This window comes from Gigantopelta aegis, chromosome 13 (genome assembly GCF_016097555.1).
Source record: "Gigantopelta aegis isolate Gae_Host chromosome 13, Gae_host_genome, whole genome shotgun sequence".
NCBI classification, from domain to species: Eukaryota; Metazoa; Mollusca; class Gastropoda; order Neomphalida; family Peltospiridae; genus Gigantopelta; species Gigantopelta aegis.
Window position 1 is genome coordinate 27202648 of NC_054711.1, and position 14104 is coordinate 27216751.

The window sequence follows — 14104 nt, forward strand, 5'->3', positions numbered from 1 at the left end:
AAAGAAACAAGAATATTTTAATATAAATATATTTTGTCATGATACAATTAATTTGGTAAAGACTGCCAAAATGAGTCTGAAATATTGACAAGACATTGGTAGTTTTAATATAGACTAAAAAAATCACAGTCATACCTACCCTCAAATCTTCAGCCCTCACAGTAAGTTCCTGCCCTCAGTCATACCTGCCCTCACAAACATTTAGCCCTCAGTCTCACTTCCTGCCCTCAGTCTCACTTCCTGCCCTCAGTCTCACTTCCTGCCCTCACAGTCATATCTGCCCTCACAACTATTCAGCCCTCAGTCATATGTGCCCTCGCAAATATTCAGCCCTCGGTCATACCTGCCCCACAAACCATCAGCCCTCACAGTATAACTTCCTGCCCTCCCAGTCATACCTGCCCTCACAAACCATCAGCCCTCACAGTATAACTTCCTGCCCTCCCAGTCATACTTGCCCTCACAAACCTTCAACCCTTACAGTCTAACTTCCTGCCCTCACAGTCATACCAGCCCTCACAGTATAACTTCCTGCCCTCCAAGTCATACTTGCCCTCACAAACCTTCAGCTCTCACAGTCTAACTTCCATTTCTCAGTCTAACTTCCTGCCCTCAGTCATACCTGCCCTCACAAACCTTCAACCCTCATACCTGCCCTCACAATCTAACTTCCTGCACTCAGTCATACCTGCCCTCACAAACCTTCAGTCATACCCCTCACAACCCTCGCAGTTTAACTTCCTGCACTCAGTCATACCTGCCCTCACAAACCTTCAACCCTCGCAGTTTAACTTCCTGCACTCAGTCATACCTGCCCTCACAAACCTTCAACCCTCGCAGTTTAACTTCCTGCACTCAGTCATACCTGCCCTCACAAACCTTCAACCCTCGCAGTTTAACTTCCTGCACTCAGTCATACCTGCCCTCACAAACCTTCAACCCTCACAATCTAACTTCCTGCCCTCACAAACCTTCAGCCCTCGCAGTTTAACTTCCTGCCCTCAGTCATACCTGCCCTCACAAACCTTCAACCCTCACAATCTAACTTCCTGCCCTCACAAACCTTCAGCCCTCACAGTTTAACTTCCTGCACTCAGTCATACCTGCCCTCACAAACCTTCAACCCTCACAATCTAACTTCCTGCCCTCACAAACCTTCAACCCTCACAGTTTAACTTCCTGCACTCAGTCATACCTGCCCTCACAAACCTTCAACCCTCACAATCTAACTTCCTGCACTCAGTCATACCTGCCCTCACAAACCTTCAACCCTCGCAGTTTAACTTCCTGCACTCAGTCATACCTGCCCTCACAAACCTTCAGCCCTCACAATCTAACTTCCTGCACTCAGTCATACCTGCCCTCACAAACCTTCACTCCCTCTCAGTTTAACTTCTGCCCTCACTTCCTGCCCTCACAAACCTTCAACCCTCGCAGTTTAACTTCCTGCACTCAGTCATACCTGCCCTCACAAACCTTCAGCCCTCGCAGTCTAACTACCTGCCCTGCAAACTCAGTCATAACCTGCCCTCACAAACCTTCAACCCTCGCAGTTTAACTTCCTGCACTCAGTCATACCTGCCCTCACAAACCTTCAACCCTCGCAGTTTAACTTCCTGCACTCAGTCATACCTGCCCTCACAAACCTTCAACCCTCGCAGTTTAACTTCCTGCCCTCAGTCATACCTGCCCTCACAAACCTTCAACCCTCACAGTCTAACTTCCTGCATACCTGCAGTTTAACCTCACAAACCTTCAACCCTCACAGTCTAACTTCCTGCCCTCAGTCATACCTGCCCTCACAAACCTTCAACCCTCGCAGTTTAACTTCCTGCCCTCACAAACCTTCAGCCCTCACAATCTAACTTTCTGCACTCACAAACCTTCAACCCTCACAATCTAACTTCCTGCCCTCACAAACCTTCAACCCTCGCAGTTTAACTTCCTGCCCTCACAAACCTTCAACCCTCACAATCTAACTTCCTGCCCTCACAAACCTTCAGCCCTCACAATCTAACTTCCTGCACTCAGTCATACCTGCCCTCACAAACCTTCAACCCTCGCAGTTTAACTTCCTGCACTCAGTCATACCTGCCCTCACAAACCTTCAACCCTCGCAGTTTAACTTCCTGCCCTCAGTCATACCTGCCCTCACAAACCTTCAACCCTCACAATCTAACTTCCTGCCCTCACAAACCTTCAACCCTCACAATCTAACTTCCTGCCCTCACAAACCTTCAGCCCTCGCAGTTTAACTTTCTGCACTCACAAACCTTCAACCCTCACAGTTTAACTTTCTGCACTCAGTCATACCTGCCCTCACAAACCTTCAACCCTCACAATCTAACTTCCTGCACTCAGTCATACCTGCCCTCACAAACCTTCAACCCTCGCAGTTTAACTTCCTGCCCTCAGTCATACCTGCCCTCACAAACCTTCAACCCTCACAATCTAACTTCCTGCCCTCACAAACCTTCAGCCCTCGCAGTTTAACTTCCTGCACTCAGTCATACCTGCCCTCACAAACCTTCAACCCTCACAGTTTAACTTCCTGCCCTCAGTCATACCTGCCCTCACAAACCTTCAACCCTCGCAGTTTAACTTCCTGCCCTCAGTCATACCTGCCCTCACAAACCTTCAACCCTCACAATCAAACTTCCTGCCCTCACAAACCTTCAGCCCTCGCAGTTTAACTTTCTGCCCTCACAAACCTTCAACCCTCACAATCTAACTTCCTGCCCTCACAAACCTTCAACCCTCGCAGTTTAACTTCCTGCCTCAGTCATACCTGCCCTCACAAACCTTCAACCCTCACAATCTAACTTCCTGCACTCAGTCATACCTGCCCTCACAAACCTTCAACCCTCGCAGTTTAACTTCCTGCACTCAGTCATACCTGCCCTCACAAACCTTCAACCCTCGCAGTTTAACTTCCTGCACTCAGTCATACCTGCCCTCACAAACCTTCAACCCTCACAATCTAACTTCCTGCACTCAGTCATACCTGCCCTCACAAACCTTCAACCCTCACAATCTAACTTCCTGCCCTCACAAACCTTCAGCCCTCGCAGTTTAACTTTCTGCACTCAGTCATACCTGCCCTCACAAACCTTCAACCCTCACAGTTTAACTTCCTGCACTCAGTCATACCTGCCCTCACAAACCTTCAGCCCTCAGTCATACCTGCCCTCACAAACCTTCAGCCCTCGCAGTTTAACTTCCTGCACTCAGTCATACCTGCCCTCACAAACCTTCAGCCCTCGCAGTTTAACTTCCTGCACTCAGTCATACCTGCCCTCACAAACCTTCAACCCTCGCAGTTTAACTTCCTGCCCTCAGTCATACCTGCCCTCACAAACCTTCAACCCTCACAATCTAACTTCCTGCCCTCACAAACCTTCAGCCCTCGCAGTTTAACTTCCTGCACTCAGTCATACCTGCCCTCACAAACCTTCAACCCTCGCAGTTTAACTTCCTGCACTCAGTCATACCTGCCCTCACAAACCTTCAACCCTCACAGTCTAACTTCCTGCACTCAGTCATACCTGCCCTCACAAACCTTCAACCCTCGCAGTTTAACTTCCTGCCCTCAGTCATACCTTCAACCCCAGTTTCACAAACCTTCAACCCTCACAATCTAACTTCCTGCCCTCACAAACCTTCAGCCCTCGCAGTTTAAACTCAGTCATACCTGCCCTCACAAACCTTCAGCCCTCGCAGTTTAACTTCCTGCCCTCAGTCATACCTGCCCTCACAAACCTTCAGCCCTCGCAGTTTAACTTCCTGCCCTCAGTCATACCTGCCCTCACAAACCTTCAACCCTCACAGTTTAACTTCCTGCACTCAACTTCCTGCCCTCACAAACCTTCAGCCCTCGCAGTTTAACTTCCTGCCCTCACAAACCTTCAGCCCTCACAATCTAACTTCCTGCACTCAGTCATACCTGCCCTCACAAACCTTCAACCCTCGCACTTTTAACATTCCTGCCCTCACAAACCTTCAGCCCTCGCAGTTTAACTTCCTGCACTCAGTCATACCTGCCCTCACAAACCTTCCCTCCCTCCCTCAGTTTAACTTCCTGCACTCAGTCATACCTGCCCTCACAAACCTTCAACCCTCGCAGTTTAACTTCCTGCACTCAGTCATACCTGCCCTCACAAACCTTCAGCCCTCGCAGTTTAACTTTCTGCACTCAGTCATACCTGCCCTCACAAACCTTCAACCCTCACAATCTAACTTCCTGCCCTCACAAACCTTCAGCCCTCGCAGTTTAACTTCCTGCACTCAGTCATACCTGCCCTCACAAACCTTCAAACCTTCAGCCCTCGCAGTTTAACTTCCTGCACTCAGTCATACCTGCCCTCACAAACCTTCAACCCTCGCAATCTAACTTCCTGCCCTCACAAACCTTCTCACAAACCTTCAACCCTCGCAGTTTAACTTCCTGCACTCAGTCATACCTGCCCTCACAAACCTTCAACCCTCGCAGTTTAACTTCCTGCACTCAGTCATACCTGCCCTCACAGTTTAACTTCCTGCACTCAGTCATACCTGCCCTCACAAACCTTCAACCCTCACAATCTAACTTCCTGCCCTCACAAACCTTCAGCCCTCGCAGTTTAACTTCCTGCACTCAGTCATACCTGCCCTCACAAACCTTCAACCCTCACAGTTTAACTTCCTGCACTAACTTCCTGCCCTCACAAACCTTCACAAACCTGCCCTCAGCCCTCGCAGTTTAACTTCCTGCACTGCATACCTGCCCTCAGTCATACCTGCTGCCTCACAAACCTTCAACCCTCGCAGTTTAACTTCCTGCACTCAGTCATACCTGCCCTCACAAACCTTCACCCTCATCTAACTTCCTGCCCTCACAAACCTTCAACCCTCGCAGTTTAACTTCCTGCACTCAGTCATACCTGCCCTCACAAACCTTCAGCCCTCGCAGTTTAACTTCCTGCAAGAACCTCAGTCATACCTGCCCTCACAAACCTTCAGCCCTCGCAGTTTAACTTCCTGCACTCAGTCATACCTGCCCTCACAAACCTTCAACCCTCACAATCTAACTTCCTGCCCTCACAAACCTTCAGCCCTCGCAGTTTAACTTCCTGCACTCAGTCATACCTGCCCTCACAAACCTTCAGCCCTCGCAGTTTAACTTCCTGCACTCAGTCATACCTGCCCTCACAAACCTTCAACCCTCGCAGTTTAACTTCCTGCACTCAGTCATACCTGCCCTCACAAACCTTCAACCCTCGCAGTTTAACTTCCTGCACTCAGTCATACCTGCCCTCACAAACCTTCAGCCCTCGCAGTTTAACTTCCTGCACTCAGTCATACCTGCCCTCACAAACCTTCAACCCTCGCAGTTTAACTTCCTGCACTCAGTCATACCTGCCCTCACAAACCTTCAGCCCTCACTCACTTCCTGCACTCAGTCATACCTGCCCTCACAAACCTTCAAAACCTTCAAACTTCCTGCCCTCTCGCAGTCTAACTTCCTGCCCTCACAAACCTTCAGCCCTCGCAGTTTAACTTCCTGCACTCAGTCATACCTGCCCTCACAAACCTTCAACCCTCGCAGTTTAACTTCCTGCCCTCAGTCATACCTGCCCTCACAAACCTTCAACCCTCACAATCTAACTTCCTGCACTCAGTCATACCTGCCCTCACAAACCTTCAACCCTCACAGTTTAACTTCCTGCAAACCTCAGTCATAACCTGCCCTCACAAACCTTCAACCCTCGCAGTTTAACTTCCTGCACTCAGTCATACCTGCCCTCACAAACCTTCAACCCTCACAGTTTAACTTCCTGCACTCAGTCATACCTGCCCTCACAAACCTTCAGCCCTCGCAGTTTAACTTCCTGCACTCAGTCATACCTGCCCTCACAAACCTTCACCCTCACCCTCGCAGTTTAACTTCCTGCACTCAGTCATACCTGCCCTCACAAACCTTCAACCCTCGCAGTTTAACTTCCTGCACTCAGTCATACCTGCCCTCACAAACCTTCAACCCTCACAGTTTAACTTCCTGCCCTCACAAACCTTCAGCCCTCGCAGTTTAACTTCCTGCACTCAGTCATACCTGCCCTCACAAACCTTCAACCCTCACAGTTTAACTTCCTGCCCTCACAAACCTTCAGCCCTCACAGTTTAACTTCCTGCACTCAGTCATACCTGCCCTCACAAACCTTCAACCCTCGCAGTTTAACTTCCTGCCCTCAGTCATACCTGCCCTCACAAACCTTCACCCTCGCAGTTTAACTTCCTGCCCTCAGTCATACCTGCCCTCAAACCTTCAACCCTCGCAGTTTAACTTCCTGCACTCAGTCATACCTGCCCTCACAAACCTTCAACCCTCGCAGTTTAACTTCCTGCCCTCAGTCATACCTGCCCTCACAAACCTTCAACCCTCGCAGTTTAACTTCCTGCACTCAGTCATACCTGCCCTCACAAACCTTCAACCCTCGCAGTTTAACTTCCTGCACTCAGTCATACCTGCCCTCACAAACCTTCAACCCTCACAGTTTAACTTCCTGCACTCAGTCATACCTGCCCTCACAAACCTTCAACCCTCGCAGTTTAACTTCCTGCACTCAGTCATACCTGCCCTCACAAACCTTCAACCCTCGCAGTTTAACTTCCTGCACTCAGTCATACCTGCCCTCACAATCCTTCAGCCCTCGCAGTTTAACTTCCTGCCCTCACAAACCTTCAACCCTTACAGTCTTAACTTCCTGCCCTCACAGTAATACCAGCCCTGACAGTCAAACTTCCTGCCCTCACAAACCATCAGCCCTCACAGTCTAACTTCCTGCCCTCAGTCATAGCTGCCCTCACAAACCTCAGTTGTATCTGCCCTCATAATACTGCAGGAAGGAGGGTTTCAAGGGTCAACCCCCTAACCCCCCAGTTAAAGCAATATTTCTTCTTTTTTTTGATGCCAATATAATTTCTGGGGGAGCATAGCCTGACAGTCGCCTGTAGTCCTATACTAATCATGTTCATGTGTACAGATTTAATGTTTGTTTTTGTTGTTGTTGTAGCAGCAGTAATAACACATATCCAGCGCGGGGCCGACGTGATTCACGACGTAGTGTTCTGTCTGATGATGGCAAAGACGAAGACCCTCATGGTAATACAGTCTGGGTTTTCTAAAACTTGTATTCAAAAACAACCAAAACATTTTATTATAGTACTTCCAACCATCAGCCTGTTAGAATGACGACCCTCACGGTAATACAGTCATGGTTTTCTAAAACTTGTATTCAAAAACAACCAAAAGATATTTTATTGTAGTACTTTTCAGCATCTGCCCGATAGAATTCTTTTCTGCCAAAGAAGACCCTCACAATAATACAATCGGGGTTTTCTAAAACTTGTATTCAAAAACAACTGAAACAGATTTTATTGTAGTACTTCCAACCATCTGCTTGTTAGAATGACATCCCTCACGGTAATACAGTCGGGGTTTTCTAAAACTTGTATTCAAAAACAACCGAAACATTTTTTATTATAGTACTTCCAACCATCTGCTTGTTAGAATGACGTCCCTCACGGTAATACAGTCGGGGTTTTCTAAAACTTGTATTCAAAAACAACTGAAACAGATTTTATTGTAGTACTTCCAACCATCAGCCTGTTAGAATGACGTCCCTCACGGTAATACAGTCGGGGTTTTCTAAAACTTGTATTCAAAAACAACTGAAACAGATTTTATTATAGTACTTCCAACCATCAGCCTGTTAGAATGACGTCCCTTACGGTAATACAGTCGGGGTTTTCTAAAACTTGTATTTAAAAACAACTGAAACAGATTTTATTATAGTACTTCCAACCATCAGCCTGTTAGAATGACGTCCCTCACGGTAATACAGTCGGGGTTTTCTAAAACTTGTATTTAAAAACAACTGAAACAGATTTTATTATAGTACTTCCAACCATCAGCCTGTTAGAATGACGTCCCTTACGGTAATACAGTCTGGGTTTTCTAAAACTTGTATTTAAAAACAACTGAAACAGATTTTATTATAGTACTTCCAACCATCAGCCTGTTAGAATGACGTCCCTCACGGTAATACAGTCGGGGTTTTCTAAAACTTGTATTTAAAAACAACTGAAACAGATTTTATTATAGTATTTCCAACCATCAGCCTGTTAGAATGACGTCCCTCACGGTAATACAGTCGGGGTTTTCTAAAACTTGTATTCAAAAACAACCGAAACATTTTTTATTATAGTACTTCCAACCATCAGCCTGTTAGAATGACGTCCCTCACGGTAATACAGTCTGGGTTTTCTAAAACTTGTATTCAAAAACAACTGAAACAGATTTTATTATAGTACTTCCAACCATCAGCCTGTTAGAATGACGTCCCTCACGGTAATACAGTCGGGGTTTTCTAAAACTTGTATTTAAAAACAACTGAAACAGATTTTATTATAGTACTTCCAACCATCAGCCTGTTAGAATGACGTCCCTCACGGTAATACAGTCGGGGTTTTCTAAAACTTGTATTTAAAAACAACTGAAACAGATTTAATTATAGTACTTCCAACCATCAGCCTGTTAGAATGACGTCTCTCACGGTAATACAGTCTGGGTTTTCTAAAACTTGTATTCAAAAACAACTGAAACAGATTTTATTATAGTACTTCCAACCATCAGCCTGTTAGAATGATGTCCCTCACGGTAATACAGTCGGGGGTTTCTAAAACTTGTATTCAAAAACAACCAAAACATTTTATTATAGTACTTCCAACCATCTGCTTGTTAGAATGACGTCCCTCACGGTAATACAGTCATGGTTTTCTAAAACTTGTATTCAAAAACAACCAAAACATATTTTATTGTAGTACTTTTCAGCATCTGCCCGATAGAATTCTTTTCTGCCAAAGATTTTATTGTAGTACTTCCAATTATCAGCCTGTTAGAATGACGTCCCTCACGGTAATACAGTCAGGGTTTTCTAAAACTTGTATTTAAAAACAACTGAAACAGATTTTATTGTAGTACTTCCAACCATCAGCTTGTTAGAATGACGTCCCTCACGGTAATACAGTCAGGGTTTTCTAAAACTTGTATTCAAAAATAACCAAAACATTTTTTATTGTAGTACTTCCAACCATCTGCTTGTTAGAATGACGTCCCTTACGGTAATACTGTCTGGGTTTTCTAAAACTTGTATTCAAAAACAACTGAAACAGATTTTATTATAGTACTTCCAACAATCTGCTTGTTAGAATGACGTCCCTCACGGTAATACAGTCGGGGTTTTCTAAAACTTGTATTAAAAAACAACTGAAACAGATTTTATTATAGTACTTCCAACCATCAGCCTGTTACAATCCTTTACTGCTTTATTGGTAAAAGTAGCTTATATGTTGACATCAAGTTCACAAGCTGTCTCCTTAGCATGCGTCGAAATTAAAGTTAAAAGTTAAAGTTTGTTTTGCTTGACAACACCACTAGAGCACATTGATTTATTAATCATCGGCTATTGGGTGTCAAACATTTGGTAATTCTGATATATAGTCTTAGAGAGGAAACCCACTACATTTGTTCCATTAGTAGCAAGGAATCTTTTATATGCATCATCCCACGGACAGAATAGTACATACCACAGCCTTTGATATACCAATCATGGTATACATGTAGCTTTATCATGTACTGTTAAAAGGTTTCATTGCGATTTACCTATTTTTGACAGAGTTATGGCCCTTGAATTTAGGAGATATGAACATTTGTTGTCCAGATGGTTTTTGGCAATGCCTCAAGATATTGAATTGAAATTTTGTGTATTGCTTTATCATGTATTGTTTCAGATAAGTTTGACTTTCATAGCGATTTACCCTTTTTTAACAGAGTTATGGCCCTTAAATTTAGGAGATACGAAAATTCATTGGGCCATGTATTGCTTTAGCATGACTCTCAGAATGCTTGTATGTTTTTTTTCAGATTGTTTAATTTGTTTTATGTTTTTTAAAAAGAAATATTTTTTGACTTTTCAGCTCGAAAAATTTGTGGGACCTTCCCACGTGGATACGACCCAGTTAATCATCATTATGTAGAGAACGAAAGAACAGGTACAGTTTTGTGTTTCAGTCAGTCAGTTTATAGCCCGTGGGCTACATAGGGTCCATGTGCACCCCCCCTTCCCAACTCAACCACGTTAAGTTTTTTAGGAACCCTAGTATCTCTAGAATATGGTACAAACAGGTAACAGTGAAAAAATTGGTAACTACTCATTTGGTACCAATATTGGACAGTACCCTAGAAAACGATAAAATTGCATTGACGTTATGCCGTAGTCAATGCTCTCTACATGTATATTGTATTCATCAAAATGTCTACAAGTATATCAGTGACATGTATTATACATCAAATTGAAGCTTATGATCTCCTGGTTAATATGACATAAGATATATAAGATATATACTTAAAAACCATGTCTAAATCATCATTAAGTAACCACACCTCGTTTTCCTTTTTGACGTCCCTAGAAATACCCCAATTTCAGTGCTATTTCTTTTTCATAAAAACAGACTGAGTGGGAGTCATTTGTTTGCTATATATTTATATTCTACACTATCCTAGCTTTAATTTGACACCAATATCAGCATACTGACTTTAAAACTTCTCAAGTTATAGTGTTTTTAACATCATGGGGGTTTGTTCAGTGTTAGCACCATAATCATAGATGTACAGTACATTTATGTATTCATGAATATGAATTGTAGTATTTGTTCAACATTGATTCATATGCTTTAATAGTCATTTAAAGATTGTTTGTTATTTCTTTTACGTTCACCGGAGTATGAACAAAACAAAATCATCCACAAACTGTGTGAATCGGCAAAGTCGTTCTCACATAAGTTTGTGGATGATTTTTTGGGGGTTCATACCCAGATGAATGCAAAAGAAATAACACACAATACTTGTAATTAAATTTGAATCATACTTACTAATAATAACACTAAAACTTCATACTTTATTTTGAATTATTTTTTATCTGTAAACAATATCGCTCAGTAAGAAAACTCACCCATATAAAATGACGTCATCAGATATGACACTCCCTGACAACGTAATCGAAAAATTAACAAATTCCTGTTGCTATGTCTGGACCAATGGGATGATGTTATGTTGTAATGAATGTAACAGACATTTAATTATTTTAGTTTTAACACAAATTTTTATTCTGACCTTGACACCAGTCTTGGTGAGGTAATGGTTTAATCATCCATTTGAACACAAACAGGTTTATCAGGCTTATGATGTCAGTAGCCAGATTAATCATTGTTGCAATTCCTTAATGACTGACATTACATTTTTGGCTAAATTTTGAATTTTAAAAGCTTGTACGTAGGTCACAATTGTATCCAAGTGTTTCTGGATGTTTAGTTCATATCATGTTATGCCCAGCTCAAAGAGTGAAAGACTTTAAATTAACATCATGGCATCACCATACTACATTTGCAACTGTATGTGACATCATTAGAGACTTGAGTCTAAACTAATATATTTTTTATTTTAGAAGATGTCCTTAAGAAATGATGAGAGAGAGAGAGAGAGAGAGAGAGAGAGAGAGGGGGGGGAGAGAGGGGGGGGAGAAAGGGAGGAAGGGGAGGGAAAGGGGGATGGAGATAGAGGAGAGATGGAGAGACAAGAGGGATAGAAGAGAGAGGGAGGCATAAAGAGGGTAGAGAGGGAGAATCTTCTTGGTAGATGATCTGCATAAGCAGTGGTATGTGCTTGTGAGTGAGAGGGAAGAGAAAGAAAAAAAGAGAGATGGTTTCAGAGAGCGAAAGAAAGATGGTGAGAGAGAGAGATAGTTTGAGAGAGAGAGAGTTTGAGAGAGATGGAGAGAGAGAGAAAGAGAGAGAGATAGTTTGAGAGAAAGTGAGAAAGAATAAAGATGGTGAGGTGGCAAGAAACTCATTAAAGACCATGAGATAGATAACATATTAGTTTTTCAATCATGTGGATTTTTTTTCCAATTTCTCTGCTCACAGGTCACCAGACATTTCCCCGCTCAGCGATTCGTCGCATTGACCTGGAGACGATGAGTGTGAGGTCGTTCAATTCGCGGAGCAGCGCTGACTCGCCCAGCACGTGCAGTAGTAGTAGCAGCGGTCTTCCAGCCGACCCCATCGACATAGACTCGCCCTCCATGTACAACATAACCAGCCTACAGTTCTCAAAATGTAAGTCTTGTGTTACCGCGTGTACAGTTCTCAAAATGTAAGTCTTGTGTTACCGCGTGTACAGTTCTCAAAATGTAAGTCTTGTGTTACCGCGTGTACAGTTCTCAAAATGTAAGTCTTGTGTTACCGCGTGTACAGTTCTCAAAATGTAAGTCTTGTGTTACCGCGTGTACAGTTCTCAAAATGTAAGTCTTGTGTTACCGCGTGTACAGTTCTCAAAATGTAAGTCTTACGTTACCACGTATACAGTTCTCAAAATGTAAGTCTTGTGTTACCGCGTGTACAGTTCTCAAAATGTAAGTCTTGTGTTACCGCGTGTACAGTTCTCAAAATGTAAGTCTTGTGTTACCGCGTGTACAGTTCTCAAAATGTAAGTCTTGTGTTACCGCGTGTACAGTTCTCAAAATGTAAGTCTTGTGTTACCGCGTGTACAGTTCTCAAAATGTAAGTCTTGTGTTACCGCGTGTACAGTTCTCAAAATGTAAGTCTTACGTTACCACGTATACAGTTCTCAAAATGTAAGTCTTATGTTACCGCGTGTACAGTTCTCAAAATGTAAGTCTTATGTTACCGCATGTACAGTTCTCAAAATGTAAGTCTTGTTATCACGTGTACAGTTCTCAAAATGTAAGTCTTACGTTACCACGTATACAGTTCTCAAAATGTAAGTCTTGTGTTACCGCGTGTACAGTTCTCAAAATGTAAGTCTTGTGTTACCGCGTGTACAGTTCTCAAAATGTAAGTCTTATGTTACCGCGTGTACAGTTCTCAAAATGTAAGTCTTGTGTTACCGCGTGTACAGTTCTCAAAATGTAAGTCTTATGTTACCGCGTGTACAGTTCTCAAAATGTAAGTCTTATGTTACCGCGTGTACAGTTCTCAAAATGTAAGTCTTATGTTACCGCGTGTACAGTTCTCAAAATGTAAGTCTTATGTTACCGCGTGTACAGTTCTCAAAATGTAAGTCTTATGTTACCGCGTGTACAGTTCTCAAAATGTAAGTCTTGTGTTACCGCGTGTACAGTTCTCAAAATGTAAGTCTTATGTTACCGCGTGTACAGTTCTCAAAATGTAAGTCTTATGTTACCGCGTGTACAGTTCTCAAAATGTAAGTCTTATGTTACCGCGTGTACAGTTCTCAAAATGTAAGTCTTATGTTACCGCATGTACAGTTCTCAAAATGTAAGTCTTATGTTACCGCGTGTACAGTTCTCAAAATGTAAGTCTTATGTTACCGCGTGTACAGTTCTCAAAATGTAAGTCTTGTGTTACCGCGTGTACAGTTCTCAAAATGTAAGTCTTGTGTTACCGCGTGTACAGTTCTCAAAATGTAAGTCTTGTGTTACCGCGTGTACAGTTCTCAAAATGTAAGTCTTATGTTACCACGTATACAGTTCTCAAAATGTAAGTCTTATGTTACCGCGTGTACAGTTCTCAAAATGTAAGTCTTATGTTACCGTGTGTACAGTTCTCAAAATGTAAGTCTTATGTTACCACGTATACAGTTCTCAAAATGTAAGTCTTATGTTACCGCGTGTACAGTTCTCAAAATGTAAGTCTTATGTTACCGCGTGTACAGTTCTCAAAATGTAAGTCTTATGTTACCGCGTGTACAGTTCTCAAAATGTAAGTCTTATGTTACCACGTATACAGTTCTCAAAATGTAAGTCTTATGTTACCGCGTGTACAGTTCTCAAAATGTAAGTCTTATGTTACCGCGTGTACAGTTCTCAAAATGTAAGTCTTATGTTACCGCGTGTACAGTTCTCAAAATGTAAGTCTTATGTTACCGCGTGTACAGTTCTCAAAATGTAAGTCTTATGTTACCGCGTGTACAGTTCTCAAAATGTAAGTCTTATGTTACCGCGTGTACAGTTCTCAAAATGTAAGTCTT

The 14104-nt window shown here is 43.0% G+C and overlaps 1 protein-coding gene across 3 annotated transcripts in view; it reads left to right on the top strand.

Moving 5' to 3' along the window:
- The window catches only part of LOC121387435 (mitogen-activated protein kinase kinase kinase 2-like), a 133546-nt gene that overhangs the window by 110164 nt on the left and 9278 nt on the right, over positions 1-14104 (top strand). For all 3 annotated transcript variants that reach the window (XM_041518547.1, XM_041518548.1, XM_041518549.1), the window contains 3 exons: positions 7050-7138; positions 10015-10089; positions 12019-12210. In XM_041518547.1, the coding sequence (XP_041374481.1) occupies positions 7050-7138; positions 10015-10089; positions 12019-12210 (356 nt within the window). The remainder of the gene's footprint in view (positions 1-7049; positions 7139-10014; positions 10090-12018; positions 12211-14104) is intronic.